The sequence below is a fragment of the Embiotoca jacksoni genome, unplaced genomic scaffold (assembly GCF_022577435.1).
Source record: "Embiotoca jacksoni isolate LCO1_2020_lvr unplaced genomic scaffold, fEmbJac1.0.p SCAF_11, whole genome shotgun sequence".
NCBI lineage: Eukaryota > Metazoa > Chordata > Actinopteri > Embiotocidae > Embiotoca > Embiotoca jacksoni.
This window is the reverse complement of record NW_027185241.1, coordinates 9,009,730-9,027,652: the sequence shown is the minus strand read 5'-3', so window position 1 is coordinate 9,027,652 and position 17,923 is coordinate 9,009,730. Positions and strand designations below refer to the sequence as shown.

Genomic DNA, 17,923 nt, shown 5'->3' with positions numbered 1-17,923 from the left:
AAAAATAACTAACTAAAGCTGTCAGGCAGATGTAGTGGAGTAAAAACAACAACGTTTGCCTCTGACATTTAGTGGAGTAGAAATCTAAAATTGCATAAAGTGGAAATACTACAAGTAGAGTACAAATACCTCGAATTTGTAGCTTGTAGTTGAAGGGTAGGTCGCTAGAGGGCCATATTTTACCACATTTTGGTGTTAAGTTACAGGACCTGAAACATATTCCGCATTTAAAACTCACCAATATTTGAGTTACAGGAAAGTCATTCAGCTTTTATTAACTGCGCAAAATTTCAGAGCGGATGCACAGGCTTTAATTATGTCAATAAATTATATAGCATCGTTTTAAGTGTTTGCATGGTGAACCTTGTTCAAGAAGTCCGTGATCAACCAGGGTGACTGTCCAGGAAACTTGTGTTCTTGGGAGAACAGCTTACTTAAATGACCCAAGTAGCATGTTGAGTTGGTCTGTCAGGGTACAGCGGTATCACGGCTCTCGTACTTGTGCAAGTTCAAGATGAGTCACTTTTTGAAAACAGAATAAGATTCAGCTATTATTAATGTCGACTCAACGGAGACACGCAAGCTCGACACTTTTTATTGAAAGGAGCGCACTGAGGACACACTGCAGTGTAAATTAACCCCACGTGTGATAAATGGTTTTAAATGGTTAGTTACGAAATAGCTACGCTTATGACAAGAGCGGAGAACAGCGCTGTAATACTCAACATATAGTGCGTCTATTGTAGAGCGCGTTTAGCGTTAACCAATCACGAACGTCTTTACTACTACGTAGAACGCCTTCGACCAATTGGAGCGCGTCTTATTGGGGGAGGTGAAATACGGTGGCGGCAATGTTATGGAGTTTCCGCTACTCCTCTGCTTTCATGCCATCAGGTTAGGAAGCTAGCGAAGAGCGCTAAGCTAGAGTCACGCTAGGCCTCCAGCAGACCACCGGGAAGAGCTCCCGAGATCAACCAGCGCTGTTCGGAAGGAGACCAATACCACTTTATGAATCTGCATGAGAACAGCTAAAATCCCAGAAATATGGTGGTTCTCAAAATCCGAGACCAGGTAAGTTGATCGTTGTGTCGAAAGCGGCCGTAAGTTTGAGCTAATGTTGGCCGGCTAACGCGAAGCTAGCTGCGCTCCCTCCTCCGGTTTCAACGTTTCGGCCAGCGGGATTGTAATTTAGTCTTCAAGCTAGTTTCTCTGGAGCGGAAACATCCCTCCTCAAAAAAAAAAAGAAAAAAACTAGAAAATTAAACGATCACTAGTGAGGTGAGAGGAGGAGGAGGAGGAGGAGGGAAGTACTGTCGGGGCGATCACATTTGTTATCGTGTTACTGGCAGCATAATTACAACGAGACACTCGAGCGGTTGTTGAGTCGTGAAGCAGCTCATGAGAGAGACTGTTTTTATCTCTCCAGCAATTAGTCCGAGCCGACGTGACATTTTTGTTGAAGTGACGAGTTCTCATATTGTGACAAAACAACACCACAAAAAAAAAAAAAAAAAAAACCTGGTCTTGAATAGCAGCTTACAAGTGATTCTTTGATTTATTAAATCTCTGTAACGTGTCGGATGTTTCTTACTGAGGATCTGTGAGCTACGAGACGAGGGAAGATGTCAACACTTAAATAATGACATCATGCACAGTTTCACACAACTACATGTTTAAATTGTGTTTTAATACCACCAGGGATTATGATAATGAGGGTTATGAGGAACCGGTCGTAGGGATTTGTCAGATTATTTGTGCCGTGTCAATGATTCTCCTCGTATTTATTTATTTTATTTTATTTAATGCGGGTTTATAATCGCGTTATAAATAAGTTACGTCCTCGATCACAAGTCTTTATTGCGCATCCTCATGTAAACACTGTAAATACGGACTGCTTCTGTTTACTTCTTAGTAAATAGTCTCTCAAAAGGCGTTTCTAACAACGTGAATGTTGTACATGCAGTTGAATTGCTGTGTAATGCTTATAATAAATGTATGAGGTGACTGGCTCTGTAGCGGTATCACTAAATTAAACACTTGACACCCACTTGTGAGAACGAGAATAGCGCTCCGATATCGTTTAAGGACTTTGTTTTGCACATGCCTGCTATTCTTGTCACATATGTCCACGCATGTTTCTTTTATTGTCCGTGTGCTTGAATGATCGTGTGCCTGAGCTCCTGTGAGCCGGTGTAGTTGCCAAAGCTGCTGTCTCCATGGTGATGGTATTAACTAGCCTGGCTTGTGTGAGGAGAGGAGGTGCACAGTCGAGCAGCTACAGACGAGCATAGAAAATCTCCTGCACCACTCATGCAAGACTGGAGAACTGAAAACAACAAAATGCAGATCTGTCTGTCCTTTTCATTGTAGGGGATGAGGGAGGGGAGGGAGGGGGGAAGTACAGAAATCATTAGTGTCAGAAGGACAAGTGGCTGCTTGTTACCCTGAATTTGTCCCCAGCATCTCTAACCTTCCTTGTGCCCGGCAGACATTCATGGACATTATCATATCTAAATGAGAGACTTGTCTTGTGTTTTTAAAAAGTGACTGTAGGCTTCTTGCTCCCTGGATGGGAATAATAGTTATTGTCTCTCGCTCGAGCTAAATACTTATTGATCATCAGTCCAACGGCTGAAATGCCTCGTGACTCAAATTTGTACAAGGCTATAAGCTTATCTTGTTCCGACGGTTTCAAAATACTTCAAAGGGAATAATCTCACGCAATGCCGCCTCTGTACTGTATCTTGAATGGCTGTTATTCTTGATAGGTTTTTAATATATTTAAAAGCAATGCTTATAAAGTTGGCCTTTATGGTTTGTTTAATCCCAAATTTGCATGTAATAAACTCAGTTTTATTTGACACAGGACATTGAGTACAAATTAGTCCTGTCAGCTAAAGGTGAAAGTGTTTGGCTCTGTGTTCAACCTTCATAAACCCTAGTGATGTGCTCATTGAAACATATTGGGAAGTGTTACTGAAAGGCCAGTTGGGTCCAGACATGGTTAGTTCTTTTTGACTTTATTTGTGAAAAGTGTGCGGCTCAAGCTACGCTACGTAAACTAAATGTCTTTTGTACACGAAAGCTGACAAAGTACATGTCTGATCATTAGCTAATTGGCTAGCTGGGCAGCCTGGTGGATGAAATGAGGGATGAAGTCTTAGTGAATAAATGTCCCTCTGCATACTGCATCATTGTGACTGTACAAAGGAGGCAATCAGCTCTTGGAAATTATTGTATGCAAAGAGATTGACTGTTTACATTAAAAACTAGGTCAGCATTTTGTTTGCCCTGAAATGTTAAGACTTATGTAAAGTATCCTTAGTTATTACAAGTGGAGATGTATTTAAGGTAGATAAAGGTCAATAAAAGATGAGAGGTTTTAATTCCACCAACATTACAGCAGACAATTTTAACACCTGCTGCCTCTTGGCACTTTTTGTACAAGGACCCTGCTGCTTTATCATCTGATGTTTTGTTTTGGATACACTAGTGCATATTGCTCATTCAAAGGTTAAGAGGAGGAAGAGTTAAGTTTTTATGGAAGCCAGGAATGTTTCATCTGGAAAGGATCCCCCTCCACTCACTGTTGTCCCCAATCATACTAGCCTCTCTCCACAGGCGGTGGAAAACTGGCTGATCAAAGACTCAGTACTGGTGTTATGGTGGATGAAACATGGCAGTGCAGCATGCAGCAGAGCCAAGTTGGCCAACAACAGACACAAAGGTCCATTATTACACTTATGCAGCCATGCCTATTAATAGGGTGTCGGATTCAGCATTGTTTTCAAAAACATTTGATAAGTTGGTTACAGACAACAAAAAGCATAATGGAGACATGTGCCATTTGCTGCTTTCTGAAGGAACTGGCCATTCGACATGAACCGTAAAAATATACTTGATTGTGATTTATACTAGCTGAAATATTTTGCAGTTGCTTTGTGATATTATAGTTCTGGCTTGAGGTTTTCACAAAGCTGACAATTGTTGTGAAGATGCGGGCAACTACTTGGCCTAGATGTCTGTTAAGTTTTTTAGTTTGACTTTGTTGAAGCATTGTGGGTCGGGTCCAGTCTGTCACTCTTAAAAGACATTGCAAGTGTTGTGACGGTAACTTGTCTTCCAGGAAGTGTTTATTGAAACGCTCCAACAGCAGAGTCTCGCATTGACTGGAACTTCCATATGGTTTCAGCTAGATGTCTCAAAAACACAGCCACTGTTGGCAATCTTTGATATTTTGGGGTAGTTTAGTTATAAATATGAATACTTGTGAAAAGATTACAAAAAGAATACAATGTTTTGCACCAATAAAGCAGCCCAAGCTGTGTAAAATGAACAGTAGCACTCCCCCTGTGTGTCCACCCCTCAGAGGGGTGGGGCCAACTTCACTACTTTTTAAGAAGCCATGGCAGGATTTGCATGATCCATAGGAGTCAGACTTCACAAAGAATGTCAACAGTTTGCCCCTTTACTTTAGTTTATTTGGACTTTTATCATCTTTGTCACTTGCTGTCATGTTGTATGTGGTGATCCAGCTCAGCTGAGGATTGTTTTTTATTCTTCTTTTTTCCGTTCTATCTCTGTTGAAGATGCCGTCACTCAAAAGGGACCCATCATGCTAGAGCTTAAAGTCTGTCTGGAGGCAAAGTGAAGATGAGCAGCACATGTAGGATTTGGAACACACAGCTGGACCTGTACTCTTTGAAAGACTGTGATATTTATCTCCGTACCATGGGATATATGTGGTTTTGCTGGCCTGCTGACAGTAAACAACACAGAACCGAATTAGAAAGTGGCTGTTCAGCGTTTGTCAGTATCAGCCCTGATAGTCCACCGCCATCATCATGCTGTGACATGAGGAGTCAACATTTTGTTAAAATATTCATTTAAATGGCTGCTACAGCCTGCTGTCATATTTTCCTTTTTCCTTCTCTCAAGCTAATCCACCTTCACTACGCTTCCGTTTGTGCCCTTTTAAATGAGAATATTTGATATGAGCATATGCATCGTGTGTGTATTGTGGTGCTTGACGACGAGGATCTGGAAGTCTGTATACGTTCTGAGGTCTCAGAGGTCTGAATTGTTTTCTCAAATTTGACTGCATGTTTAACACTTACAGTTTATTGGTCTTACATTACAATCAAAATGTAGTTATGAAATCTGTGAAAGTGTTACCAGAAAACTATTGAAATCATGTTGATTATTTTCATTGACACAGTCTTTCTCTTTTACAGCCTGCTTTGCTGAAAGCCATTTTCAATGTGGACCCAGATGAAGTACGTTCGCTCATATTCAAAAAGGAGGACGTGAATGCACAGGTATTCCCAACAGTCACCAATCTCTGCATCCGTTTCCTCATATTCTTGTTGTGTTTTAGAAACATCCCAGCAGCACTGCATTTAAATCCTCCGGTGTGTAGTTGGCCTTGAAAGACTTTGTGCGGCACTTTCAGTCAATAGTCGCTGAGTACAAAACAGCACATGGTTGGGTTTTTACAGTTTCCCCTGCCATGATCTGGCTCTGCTTATTTTATTGCATTCCTCACTGTTACTGCTTCGGTTGGGGGGGGGGGGGGGGGGGGGTGTTTGTTTCAAAATAAGGCTGGTTTGTACTTGTTTGCTTTTCCCTTGAAGGCTTTTCTGAATTGAACCCACTTTGTGTTGTGTAAGGTGACTGACTGTCAACATATAATGCTTATTTGTCCCTTCTGACATGTTGCAAACAGTAAAGAAAGAGTGTCACAACAGACCATGATTACCCGTGTAAAATAGTAAAAGAAGGTTTGAGTGCAGGTTGTTTTTGTTTCTGTTAAATCACAGCATGGTCTGTCTGTTCACTTATTACAGGACAATGAGAAGAGAACTCCACTTCATGCTGCTGCCTATCTCGGGGATGCAGAAATTATAGAGCTACTGATTCTATCAGGTATGTTTCATCCTCAGTATTGATGTCGGATATCCAGCAATCAGTCTGCATTAAGTAAAAAATACTGGTTCAATGCTGTTCAGACATCAGGAGAGATTATCAAGGAGATGGCCTGAGTTAGCGGTTCATTTGTTCCATTACATGAAAGAGCACAGATTATGTGGTTCCAATTTGGGCTTGTTTAAATGTGAGATGTTACAAATATGACAGAGATGGTCATATTTATCATCGTCATTATGGAAGCAAACTTCTTCATGCTGTTTGCATCAACTTTGAAAATCACTTTAGGCAAAATCATCATCCCCTTTCGTGCTGTTCATGAGGTTCTGTTAGACTGGTAGCGGTGAATGACCAATGCTAACATGTCTAAAAGCATAATGACACCTTTGAAATGTGAAATTAAATGGAAGGCTTATACTGCCAGATGGTACATCTGCATTCAATAGGGGGAAATGCCTCTCGGTAAATCATTTCCAGCTTGTTCCTAACTGCTATGTAGCTGTCCAAAAGGTTTAATTCATTCTTTTCAAAATGTTACACCAGATGTCAGGAAACTTTGACTTTAAAAAGTCTGACAGTCATTGTCCTCTGACTTGTAGGTGCAAGAGTAAATGCCAAAGATAACAAGTGGCTCACTCCCCTGCACCGGGCTGTGGCCTCCTGCAGTGAGGTATGTGAACGTTCCCCTGCTTCTCTGTCATGGATACTGCTACACACTATTTTTACATACCAGTCAATGCAGACCTTTTAACTGACATGCTATGTTTTCCTGCAGGAGGCTGTCCAGGTGTTGCTGAAACACTCTGCAGATGTAAATGCCCGAGACAAGAACTGGCAGACGCCGCTTCACATCGCCGCAGCCAATAAGGCGGTCCGCTGTGCCGAAGCCCTCGTCCCACTCCTTAGCAATGTGAATGTGTCGGATAGAGCAGGCCGGACTGCGCTGCACCACGCAGCCTTCAGTGGTCATCTGGAGGTAATATTAATGTACTGTTTGAATCAGTTGGAAGCTGTACTCAAGGAAGTGCTTTAATGGCTGTTGTATTGATTTACTTGTACCTTAAGGATTGGAAATGGCAGAACATCTGAATATCAGTTGCTTCAAGAGGCTAAACGTACATTAACTTAGAGGGTTGATGCAGCATTGTGACTGTATAGCCACTTCAGTACTGCTTATATTGATAGATGTGGTATTATTCTCTTCTCTAGAGAGTATGTAGCACATACACGGTTTTATTGCCAAGCTGTCATACAAACATCTGAGTAAACACACACACACAACATCAAGCCTGGGCTAACTTCCTGATCCCCTTCTCTCACTAAAAGGAATCATTTTTGCTTGCCTCATAAATGTGTGAACACAATGGGCATTGTACCGTTGCAACACAGAACAACGGCTTTATTTTTGCCCGTTTAAGAAGTGTAAGCTGAAACGATCAACATCCTCATATTTGTCACCACCACTTCACTTTGGTAACCAAAGCTAATTATGCATTCCTGTGCATCTTGCCACATAGACACATTGTAATAGTTAGGGAAATGTGGACAGTAGGTGTTGTTTGGCTCTTAGTATCTTTGAGTTTAAAATGTTTTTTTTGTTGTTTTTTGTTGTTTTTTTACAACAAAATACAGTAAAGTATTTGTAACTATATATGTCTATTTCTTAAATTTCATTTTAGACAAAATTACTTGTGGACAGTAGTTGTTTGGTGCTAATATCAACCCTTTGGATTCCGGAGTCCGTCATCCAAATCTAAACATTGATTTGTTAAAAAAAAACAAATATATATATATATATATATATATATATATATATCATGAAAAAAATACGTAGTACATTTTCAGACATGGCTGCAGAGAGACACTGGACTGTCAGTCATAAATTGCATTCACGCTCCAGGGTGCAATACGGACAGACAGTTCTCGCCCAGTCATATACTTGCTTTCACGTTTTTTTTACCTTAAAAGTGGAAATCTCTCATCATGTGCATAAAAGCTGTTCAGAGAACCTTTTAGTTTTATTGCAGTAAAACACAACAAATATGGAGGTGATGACTCGCATAGTAACTTGACCCGCTGCAATACAGCCTGTGCTTTACAGGTTACGTGGAAACTGACAGTTTCATGCTGAGTATCTTTTTATTCTATTGGCAAAACTGTATCAAGTGTATGCAAAAGGTCCGACATCTGCTCAGCAAATTAAAAATAATTTACAGCCTTCTGGAGGTCCATCTAATTCATGATATTAGGTTAGATCGAAGGTAGCTGTATGCGGTGCTGACAAAACGATTGTGTACACAATGCTTATTAGTTACCATACTGACTGCGCAAGACAGTCAGTAATGTTGAGGTTGCAGCTTCCCCTGATGTTTCTCCTAATTGCTCTCGTTCTTTCTCTGTTGCTGTCAGATGGTGAGGCTCCTGCTCTCCAGAGGAGCCAACATCAATGCTTTTGACAAGAAGGACCGCCGTGCAATCCACTGGGCGGCCTACATGGGTACAAAAAAAATCTACCACACAGATATTCATGTTTTTATATTCACTTTCCATGTAACTTAAGAAAATTCTCTCTGCTTGTGGTTAACTTTGCGGACATTTTTTTTTTTTTTTTTTTTTTTTTTTTTTTTTTTTTCCATTATTTTTAAGGAAAATGTTTAAGAAACTTTAAAGGTAAATAGATTACTCATGTTCTGATATGAGCCGATAGAAAACTTGATGATATCTTGATAGTATAATTCCATAATTAAATCATTCTCTTTTTGTGTGTCAGGTCACATAGAAGTGGTGAAGCTGTTGGCATCCCATGGAGCTGAGGTGGCCTGCAAAGATAAGAAATCTTACACCCCGCTACATGCAGCAGCCTCCAGTGGAATGATCAGCGTTGTCAAATACCTCCTGGACTTGGGGGTGGATGTAAGTTCCACCCACAAGCTTATAATCATTACTCTGTAGACACTGCTAGATCTTATCATCTGATCAGGAGAGATATGCTTCAATAATTGTGTGCTATAAGAGTAACAGTCCTATATTTGTACCACTTTGTCCTGATGACTACTTCCTGTTTCCCTGGATGTCTAGATCAATGAGCCTAATGCATATGGGAACACACCCCTCCACGTGGCCTGCTACAACGGGCAAGACGTGGTGGTGAATGAGCTCATAGAGTGCGGAGCCAACGTCAACCAGGTGAACGAGAAGGGCTTCGCACCTCTCCATTTCACCGCCGCCTCACGCCACGGGGCGCTCTGTCTGGAGCTCCTGGTGTGCAACGGGGCGGACGTCAACATCAAGGTGAGTGAAAACCACTATTGTTATTATGAGTCTTGTAAATAGTTGAATATTTTTGGTTAAGAGTTAGTGTTCATTCACAGTTGCATGTTTTTGTATAAAAGTGTGTTGAAAAATAATGGCACTAAAACTTAATTGTGCCCTTTTCCTACTGTTGATGTCAGAAATAAAGTTTTATAACCTCTCATAGTTTTGGGGAGCTTTTTTGTGCAATATACTTTATAGCTGGAAGACACCTTGTGATACCACTGTTTTTGTCTGACTTCAGAGTAAAGATGGTAAAACTCCCCTCCACATGACGGCCATTCACGGGAGGTTTTCTAGGTCTCAAGCAATCATTGAGAATGGTGAGGTCTTAAAAAAATTTTTTTTTTAAAAAAACGCATTATTGACTTTATTTCTCTTGCTGGACTGTAAAACGAAAAACAGCGTTTTAGGGGAACAACGGTTAAGGTTTTTGTTTTTTTCTTTTTCCGGAAGGTGCTGAGATTGACTGTGAAGACAAGAACGGAAATACACCACTACACATTGCAGCTCGATACGGACACGAGCTCCTCATCAACACGCTCATCACCAACAGAGCTGACACGGCAAAGTACGTGAGCCTTTTTGCTGTGTTTCAGTAACTCTTCTCACTTTAAACACTGAGAAAAAGCTGCATGTTTAAACTTTACAAAAGCAGACATGTAATTATATTAGATTAGATTTAGACTTTATTAATCCCACAGTGGGGAAATTTGGTTGTCACAGCAGCATAGAAACCAAAAAAAGGTACACACAATAAGAACAAATGTACAAATACGTATACATAAATAAGATAGAAAGAAAAAAAAGAGCAATGAATAAATACGCACACACGCAGACTATATACACAAAAGCAAATAGAATAAAATAAATGTCTGTTATGTAACTGATACAAATGTTTATGTGCTATTAATAGTAATTTCCCTACCATAGTTTAGCACCAGAGCTATTTGCTATTTGTTTGACGCAGGGGAAGTTAATATGAGTGTCTTTTTCAGACGTGGGATTCACGGCATGTTCCCGCTGCATTTGGCTGCTCTCAGTGGCTTCTCTGACTGCTGCCGCAAGCTTCTGTCGTCAGGTGAGCAACTCTTTACTCGTGCCGTGGCAGCCAACAGAACAAAGTGACACACGTCTTACATTTGAATTGTTCTGATGATGCAGTTTAAGAAGTCAAGATTCCTGACCATGTGTTTTATTTTGAAATCCAACATAATTTTAACTCTGTACAACATCTGTACTGTAAAACCGCATGTACAGGAAGCAGTTTACTCTGTTAGAAGTGGGTGACATGGTCCGAAAATAATATCACAAGATTTCAGGGTGCTTCAGCAGTAACGATATTCTTCACACTATGACCCCAATAGCTGGACAATGTAATCTTCAGCCTTTTGAGTCTTCCACATCTGCATAACAACATAAACTGACAAGAAGTAGTGTGTACAATGACAGTTTCCCTGTATTATGATAAATATCATATCGAGAGATTCTTGCCAAAACATAGTCCCAACTATTTTGCTTTGTAACAGTTTATCACTGTCAACTAGTTGGAATATTGCCATTATCCTGATATGAATAAAAACAAAATCATATTAAAAGTTATACCTATATTATCGTGAATGATGCAATGCAGGATATAATTGATAATTCTTTACCCTAAGCAGGCTTTGATATTGATACTCCTGATGACTTTGGAAGGACCTGTTTACATGCTGCAGCTGCTGGAGGGTGAGTATAGCACAGCTGAGTATTAACTATAAGACCTATAATGGAGGAATATCATTATATTTAATAGTTCCTCTTACGCCCTCAGAAACCTGGAATGTCTCAATCTTCTCCTCAACACTGGGGCAGACTTTAATAGAAAGGACAGCTTTGGCAGGTTTGTATTATTTCATGGTGGATTTGGATCAAGAGTCAAGTTTGAACAAGGAGACGAGCTGCGTTTGCTTTTCCAGGACCCCTCTGCACTACGCTGCTGCCAACTGTAACTACCAGTGCCTGTTTGCTCTGGTGGGCTCCGGGGCCAGCGTCAACGACCTAGACGAGCGGGGCTGCACTCCTCTCCACTATGCCGCTGCCTCTGACACAGATGGAAAGTTAGTAGTACTTTAAAAATTTCAGTTTCATAAAGAATATGGTTGCTGCGTGGGAGGCGGTTGATGCTTCTGGGTTTTAATGCATAAAAGATCACTTGCGTTATTAGTTCTTCTATAACGGTTGAAGACTAGAAGCCAGCATGTTGGTTTCCCTTGACTACAGCTTCTTTGTTGTGCCTACAGGTGCCTGGAATATTTACTGAGAAATGATGCAAATCCAGGGATTCGAGACAATCAGGGCTACAATGCTGTGCACTACGCCTCGGCCTACGGACATCGCCTTTGTCTGGAGCTGGTGAGAACTTCACTCCAGAGGACAGAGCACTTCACAGTCAGCATGTCTATATTTGGTTTTTTTTAAATGGTGTTTAATGCATTGCCTTTTCTCCTGCATTCTCTGACAGATTGCAAGTGAAACGCCCCTAGATGTGGTGAGTTGATTTGTACTTTTCCTTTCTGTATATGTATGTGGTTTTATTATTTATAAAATATGACATATACTGAATATGTATAGTACTGAGCTTCATGGCTAAGCAAGTCATTATGTCTGACTTGCACATCGTTTTCTTTCAGCTAATGGAAACCTCAGGGACAGATATCCTGAATGACTCTGATGTCAGAGCCCCCGTCAGCCCCTTGCACCTTGCTGTGAGTCATGTGTAACACTTTATATAATCCCCTCCCCAGTGGGTAGAACATGTCAATATCATCAATCTCAACATTTCTTTGTGGTGGATTCACCTTTCAGGCATACCATGGTCATCATCACGCTATGGAGGTTCTGGTACAGTCTCTGCTGGATCTGGATGTGAGAAACAGCCAGGGGAGAACACCCCTCGACCTGGCTGCCTTCAAGGGCCACGTGGAGTGTGTGGACGTCCTCATCAACCAGGGAGCCTCCATCTTAGTCAAAGATTTCACCTTGAAGCGAACCCCCATACACGCTGCAGGCAAGGAGTTGGTGGTGGAGACTCATGAACTCACCTATATCTGAAAGTTTAGACCTAAATAGAATGTAATGTTTGTAATACAAATGACCTTTTCTTTCCTGCAGCTACTAATGGTCACTCAGAATGTTTGCGTTTGCTGATTGGAAATGCTGATCTTCAAAGTGCAGTAGACATTCAAGATGGGAATGGGCAGTAAGTAAAGATTTATTTGTAAAAAAAAAAAAAATCCCATTCATGTTCCGAATTATTTACTGATATTATTATCTGTTATCTCTTAGAACCCCTCTGATGCTGTCAGTCCTGAGTGGACACACAGACTGTGTGTATTCTCTGCTTAATAAGGGAGCCAATGTCGAAGCCAAAGACAAGTGGGGCAGGACGGCCCTGCATAGAGGAGTAAGGAGATGTCACTATTGTCCTATACAATGTGCTTTGCACTGAATATTGTAGGACAGTTTCATGTATAGATACTTTGATGTTGCTGCATATATTGCACATCTTTTGTGTAATGCAGTAGCACTAATGTGTCACTGTAACATAGTAGTTTGTCTTGATCATCTAAAAGAAAGAAATTTTATCTTAACTTTTTATTTTGTTCAATATTTGTTTTACTTTTACTTTTTTATTCATCTTTTATCTCCACACCTGCTCATATTTTTGCTGTGTTGTGTGGTACAAAGCAAGTCGTAGTCACCTCACTCAAAAGTTACCTTTTGGTGTTAAATATATGTGGTTCAGCCCTACAAAGAAACCATAAAGAAACACTCTGTCTCATTTTGTCTTTAGAAATAATACTCCGCAGAACGTTAACCAGCTTGCATCATTTACATTACAGTGGCATGCAAAGGTTTGGTGACCCCTTGACAAATTACTCGTTTTGTTGATTTTTGAGGTGAAACTTCAATAACTAGTTTTGCCATTGTGGGCTGATGACAGTTCAAGAGCTGATAAAGTCTCTGACTCACCAACAACGATGAGTTCCTCAAAGCAAATGACTGAGGACATGAAAACGAAGTTCATTTATTCCTACATAGCACGGACTGCAAAGGTGCTGCAGGAAGGTTCAGCTAAAAACATTGGATGAATTGGTACACCAATGCACTGTGCAGCTTTGATACACAAACATGGAAGTCATCAGAAAGAAAAGGTTTACTTGTGACCACATCACAAAAGTCAGTATCTGAAGTATGCGTGGCACCATCGGGATCAGCCGGAGTTCGTTTAGAAACAGGGTCTGTGAACAGATGAAGTTTAAACTGAGGTCCTTGACCACAATCACCAAAGTTATGTTAGGCAGCATATGATGGAAAAAAAAAAAAAAACACCTAGCCAACTGTTAAGCAGAGACATAGCAGAACTATGCTTTCGGGTTTTGTGGCAGCCAGCAGCACAGGAAGCACAAATTGACATGGAAGAATGGATTCCAGTCAATGTCAGCTAGTTCTGGATGCAGAAGTCCTGCAGGCATTCAAAAAACTGAAAGTAAACGGAGGCTGGCCATTAAAACAGGACAATGATCGAAAGCAGACCTCAAAATGCACCATGGACTACAACAAGAAACTCAAGCTGAAGCTTTTGGCGTGGCCCTCACAGACCCCTGACCCCAACATCATTGAAAATCTGTAGGTAGATAGCACTGTGTGAGAGACAGCCTCGAGGGATCTCAGAACTTTAACCAACTCTTGTAAGGAAGTGTGTCCTTTGAGTTATTTCTAATGTCTGTTGGGTGTCTTTTTGCTTTCTTTCACTTTCAAAAGTCTAAAAATGTACTTCATTAATCTGGTTGTAAACAAGCATTGGTTAAAAGCTGTTTTCTGTCCACAGGCGGTGACCGGTCACGAGGAATGCGTAGAGGCTTTGCTTCAGCACAGTGCCAACTTCCTGGTGCGAGACTGTAAAGGGCGCACGCCAATCCACCTGGCAGCAGCGTGTGGACACATAGGGGTACTGGGAGGCCTTCTGCATGCTGCCCAATCAGTGGAAACACTCCCTGTCTTAACAGACAACCAAGGCTACACCCCACTGCACTGGGCCTGCTACAATGGTACAGAGAAGAGGGTTTGAAGACCACTTAAAAACAGCAATCAATACAGTTATGGAAATGAACATGTGATTTTTAGTAATATATGCTCTTGTAAACAAGCATGCTGCCAACCAGAATAGATTAGTATAATGGTGCACTTATGCAGATATGGATTTAAAATAGGCATGCGTCTTTTTTCATTTTAATGTTTCATGCTTGTTCTTTATGCATTTCTTTCTGCACCCTAAGGTTATATTTTGACATGTAAAGGGACATGTTTTAATAGAGCCATAATTGTGTTGAAGCCTTGTGTTGAAGGCTCAAATAACGAACGCTTTCTTTCATGCAGGTCACGATACGTGTGTGGAGGTTTTGCTGGAACAGGAGGTTTTTCACAAGGCCGAAGGCAATTCTTTCAGCCCCCTCCACTGTGCTGTGTAAGAATCTTGAGCTGTCTTCTGCTTCGATCGATGTGTGTGACGTGCGTGGTGACAGAACCTCTTATGGATTAAACAATTGGCCTCTTTTTTTTTTTCTTTTTTTTTTTTTTGTTCCTTCTTTAGGATCCATGACAACGAAGGTGCTGCTGAAATGCTGATAGACACTCTGGGCCCTGCCATCGTAAATGCCAATGACGGCAAAAACAGGTATACACGGTCATATGAAGACAAGTGGAACAGTAAATTTAGCCGCAAGAGTTGTGGTCTTGTTTTGTGATTTTAAAAGACCATATGAAAAGGATCAATTGATTTAACAGCCTTCTGCTGATGCTATTTGTGCAGGACCCCCCTGCACGCAGCAGCCTTCACTGACCATGTGGAGTGTCTCCAGCTGCTGCTGAGCCACAACGCTCAGGTGAACAGTGTCGACGCTGCAGGGAAGACCCCGCTGATGATGGCTGCTGAGAACGGCCAGACCAACGCTGTCGGTAGGAGTACTTCACCTGCTTGGGAAATATCAGTGTAACATAATAATCCTTGCGGTATTGAATTAATAAGCCGTGCTGTTATTGAATTAACTTCCGTTTGTTTCTCCTGCATTTGATCATCTCACTCTCGCTGTTAGAGCTGCTGGTGAGCAGCGCAAAAGCTGATCTTACCCTACAGGATGCTGTGAAGAACACTGCACTTCATCTGGCCTGCAGTAAGGTGTGTATGACCATGTGATGGCACTGTTGTGTCACAAATATGAAGTGTGTTTATTTACTGCACATTAACAAGCTGCTGTATGCATGTCTTAATGACACTAATTGTGTTGCCTGCAGGGACATGAAACCAGTGCCTTGTTGATATTGGAGAAGATTACAGACAGAAACCTCATAAATGCTACTAATGCCGCCTTACAGACGTATGTATCACTTCTGTCACATTGTTGTTAGATTTCTGCGGCGATATACATTATTTGTGCAGAGATGAACACAAAAAAATTGTCTATCAGCACATAATGGTTTATTTTTCGTTTCAGGCCTCTACACGTGGCTGCAAGAAATGGCCTGACTGTGGTGGTGCAAGAGTTACTTGCAAAGGGAGCCAGTGTACTTGCGGTAGATGAGAATGGTAAATGCACGGTTGCATTTTTTTTTCTTTTGCAACATTCTGTCACTTACATATGTTGGGCTCTTACACTACCACTAAAACATGCATTCTAATCAGCAGAATCAGAGATGAATTGTTTTCTCTTGCATAAAAACGCATAGATATTGTTGTTGGGCTACTTTGATTTTTCACTTTACTTTAATTCTCTAAATTCTCTGTACAGTGTTGAGACAGATGACATACTGCAGATGAATTTGATCAGTTGTTAACAAATCAATTAAGATATGCCTAGTTTATTCATTTATGTATTTAAGGAGTTGCAGGGTCAGTACACATTATTACACATTTAGCCATCTGGGCTAATTTTTTACTGCAGTCCCAGGGCAGGTCTAATGACAACTGCAAAGACATGTCAAATACATAAAAACAGGAACAACTATACCGGACATATAAACATCACACACTTCAGCAGAAAACATAATGTGGATCCTCAGATAAACATGATGACAAATTCCCAGACTCAGTGGGTGAAAGAGAAGGTGTTTTACGGTTTGATTTTACATAATTATATGTGAAAATCCCCAAAGTTGGTTTAGAAATTTTGATGAAATGAGTGAAGATGCGTTATGGGAACAAATATATTCCTTGTATTTTTTCCCTCTATTTTTTTGTTCTTATTTTTGTTCTATTTTTTTTTTTTTAAAAAACACTGAATATTCCCTTGTTTTGTTTCTCAGAAGTGAGGTTTTGGAGCATTTATCTGTCTTCTGTGATAGCAAACCCAGTCTTTGGACTGTTGGACCAAATAAGTAATTTGACTGTGTCACCTCAGGCAGTGGGAAATTTTAACTGGCATTTTTCCCGATTTCTGACTTTTAACATATTAAATGATAATAAATAGAAAAAGTAATCAATAATGTAGTCCTAATGCTCAGGCATATTGTCTGCCTGTTTCATTTAACAGATGCCGAATCAATCCTGGAACCTAAAACTGTGCATTCATTTTATAGGATATAAGTATAACACTGGTGCATTGTTACTTCTTCAGGTTACACACCCGCCTTGGCTTGTGCCCCCAACAAAGATGTGGCAGACTGCCTAGCCCTCATCCTGGCCACCATGATGCCTGTGTCCCCCTGCACCCCGGCACCCACCCTTCCTTTCAGTGCCATTAACCACTACACCACCAGCCCCTCCAAGAGCGTCACCTTCGACAGCCTCCCCGTGCTGCGCGGTGAGCACAGCTCCTACTGCAGCTTCAACAACATCAGTCACCACGACGGCTTCTACAAAGACGAGGAGCTCAACGACTCGGATTCTGAGACGTACTGAGGGACGGGAGGAAGTGATAAACACACATACACACACTGTGTCTTAAAAATCACCCACCGCAACCTTGGGAGGGCAGAGTAAGACACAAGACCCCACAGGAGCCTTAAGAGTCCCCCCCCCCCCCCCCCCCCCCCAATCAGAGAGCAAGAGAGGGAGGAGGTGCAGCAGGCTGGCCCACACTCATCCCGACCTCATCCAGCACAAGGTGTTCTTCAGCTGATACTGGACCTCCAGTAACCACTGCTTTACCAACACTGACTTCTTGAGTGCTAAAAAAAAAAAAAGTGTACTTGTTGGCCAGACGGCAACCTTTTTAGGGCAATAACATGCTGAAGACGGGTGGTTGCACTTCGCAGAGAGCAAAACCAACAGGGACCAAAAGACATGGATGCATTTTATCCCAGTTTTTACTGTAAATGAGACTGAGAGTTTTTGGGTTCATGGGTTAGCGGAGGGGGGAGCAGTTTTCATCAGTTGATATCCGCACACTACATCCGTCAGAATGCACTTGTCCTTCAAGTTTGTAAGTCATACAGGGGGAAATCATTTATTTTTTGAGATGAAAATTTTAATATACCCATTTTCATGTCTTAAACTCCTTATCCTCTAGAAAACAAATCAGATTCACTGACCTGAGTAATTTCAAAACATTTGATATGTGCACCAACTTGATCAACCTTACCTTTGTATATTGACCTGTCCATTGCGGTTTAGTCTTTGAAGAATAAATTATTTGTGTACTTTTGG

The 17,923-nt window shown here is 41.1% G+C and overlaps 1 protein-coding gene across 1 annotated transcript; it reads left to right on the top strand.

The window, feature by feature from the left end:
* Window positions 1-832: 832 nt before the first annotated feature.
* On the top strand, window positions 833-17,923 carry ankrd28b (ankyrin repeat domain 28b). The gene is made up of 28 exons (XM_069142982.1): window positions 833-1,071; window positions 5,235-5,318; window positions 5,847-5,925; window positions 6,525-6,595; window positions 6,701-6,901; window positions 8,335-8,422; window positions 8,696-8,838; window positions 9,004-9,216; window positions 9,482-9,560; window positions 9,694-9,808; window positions 10,236-10,318; window positions 10,902-10,965; window positions 11,051-11,119; window positions 11,196-11,336; window positions 11,520-11,631; window positions 11,741-11,767; window positions 11,910-11,984; window positions 12,085-12,286; window positions 12,391-12,478; window positions 12,565-12,682; window positions 14,111-14,330; window positions 14,659-14,746; window positions 14,873-14,956; window positions 15,092-15,237; window positions 15,375-15,457; window positions 15,574-15,656; window positions 15,774-15,865; window positions 16,893-17,923. The coding sequence occupies exons 1-28, from the start codon at window positions 1,045-1,047 to the stop codon at window positions 17,174-17,176; spliced, it is 3,159 nt and encodes a 1,052-aa protein (XP_068999083.1). The 5' UTR covers window positions 833-1,044; the 3' UTR covers window positions 17,177-17,923.

Coding starts and splice junctions, on each gene's coding strand:
- ankrd28b (XM_069142982.1), top strand. CDS start 1,045: ATGGTGGTTCTCAAAATCCGAGACCAG. Junction 11,337..11,519: donor GCCTCTGACACAGATGGAAA/GTTAGTAGTACT, acceptor TTGTGCCTACAG/GTGCCTGGAATATTTACTGA. Junction 11,985..12,084: donor TCAGCCCCTTGCACCTTGCT/GTGAGTCATGTG, acceptor TTCACCTTTCAG/GCATACCATGGTCATCATCA.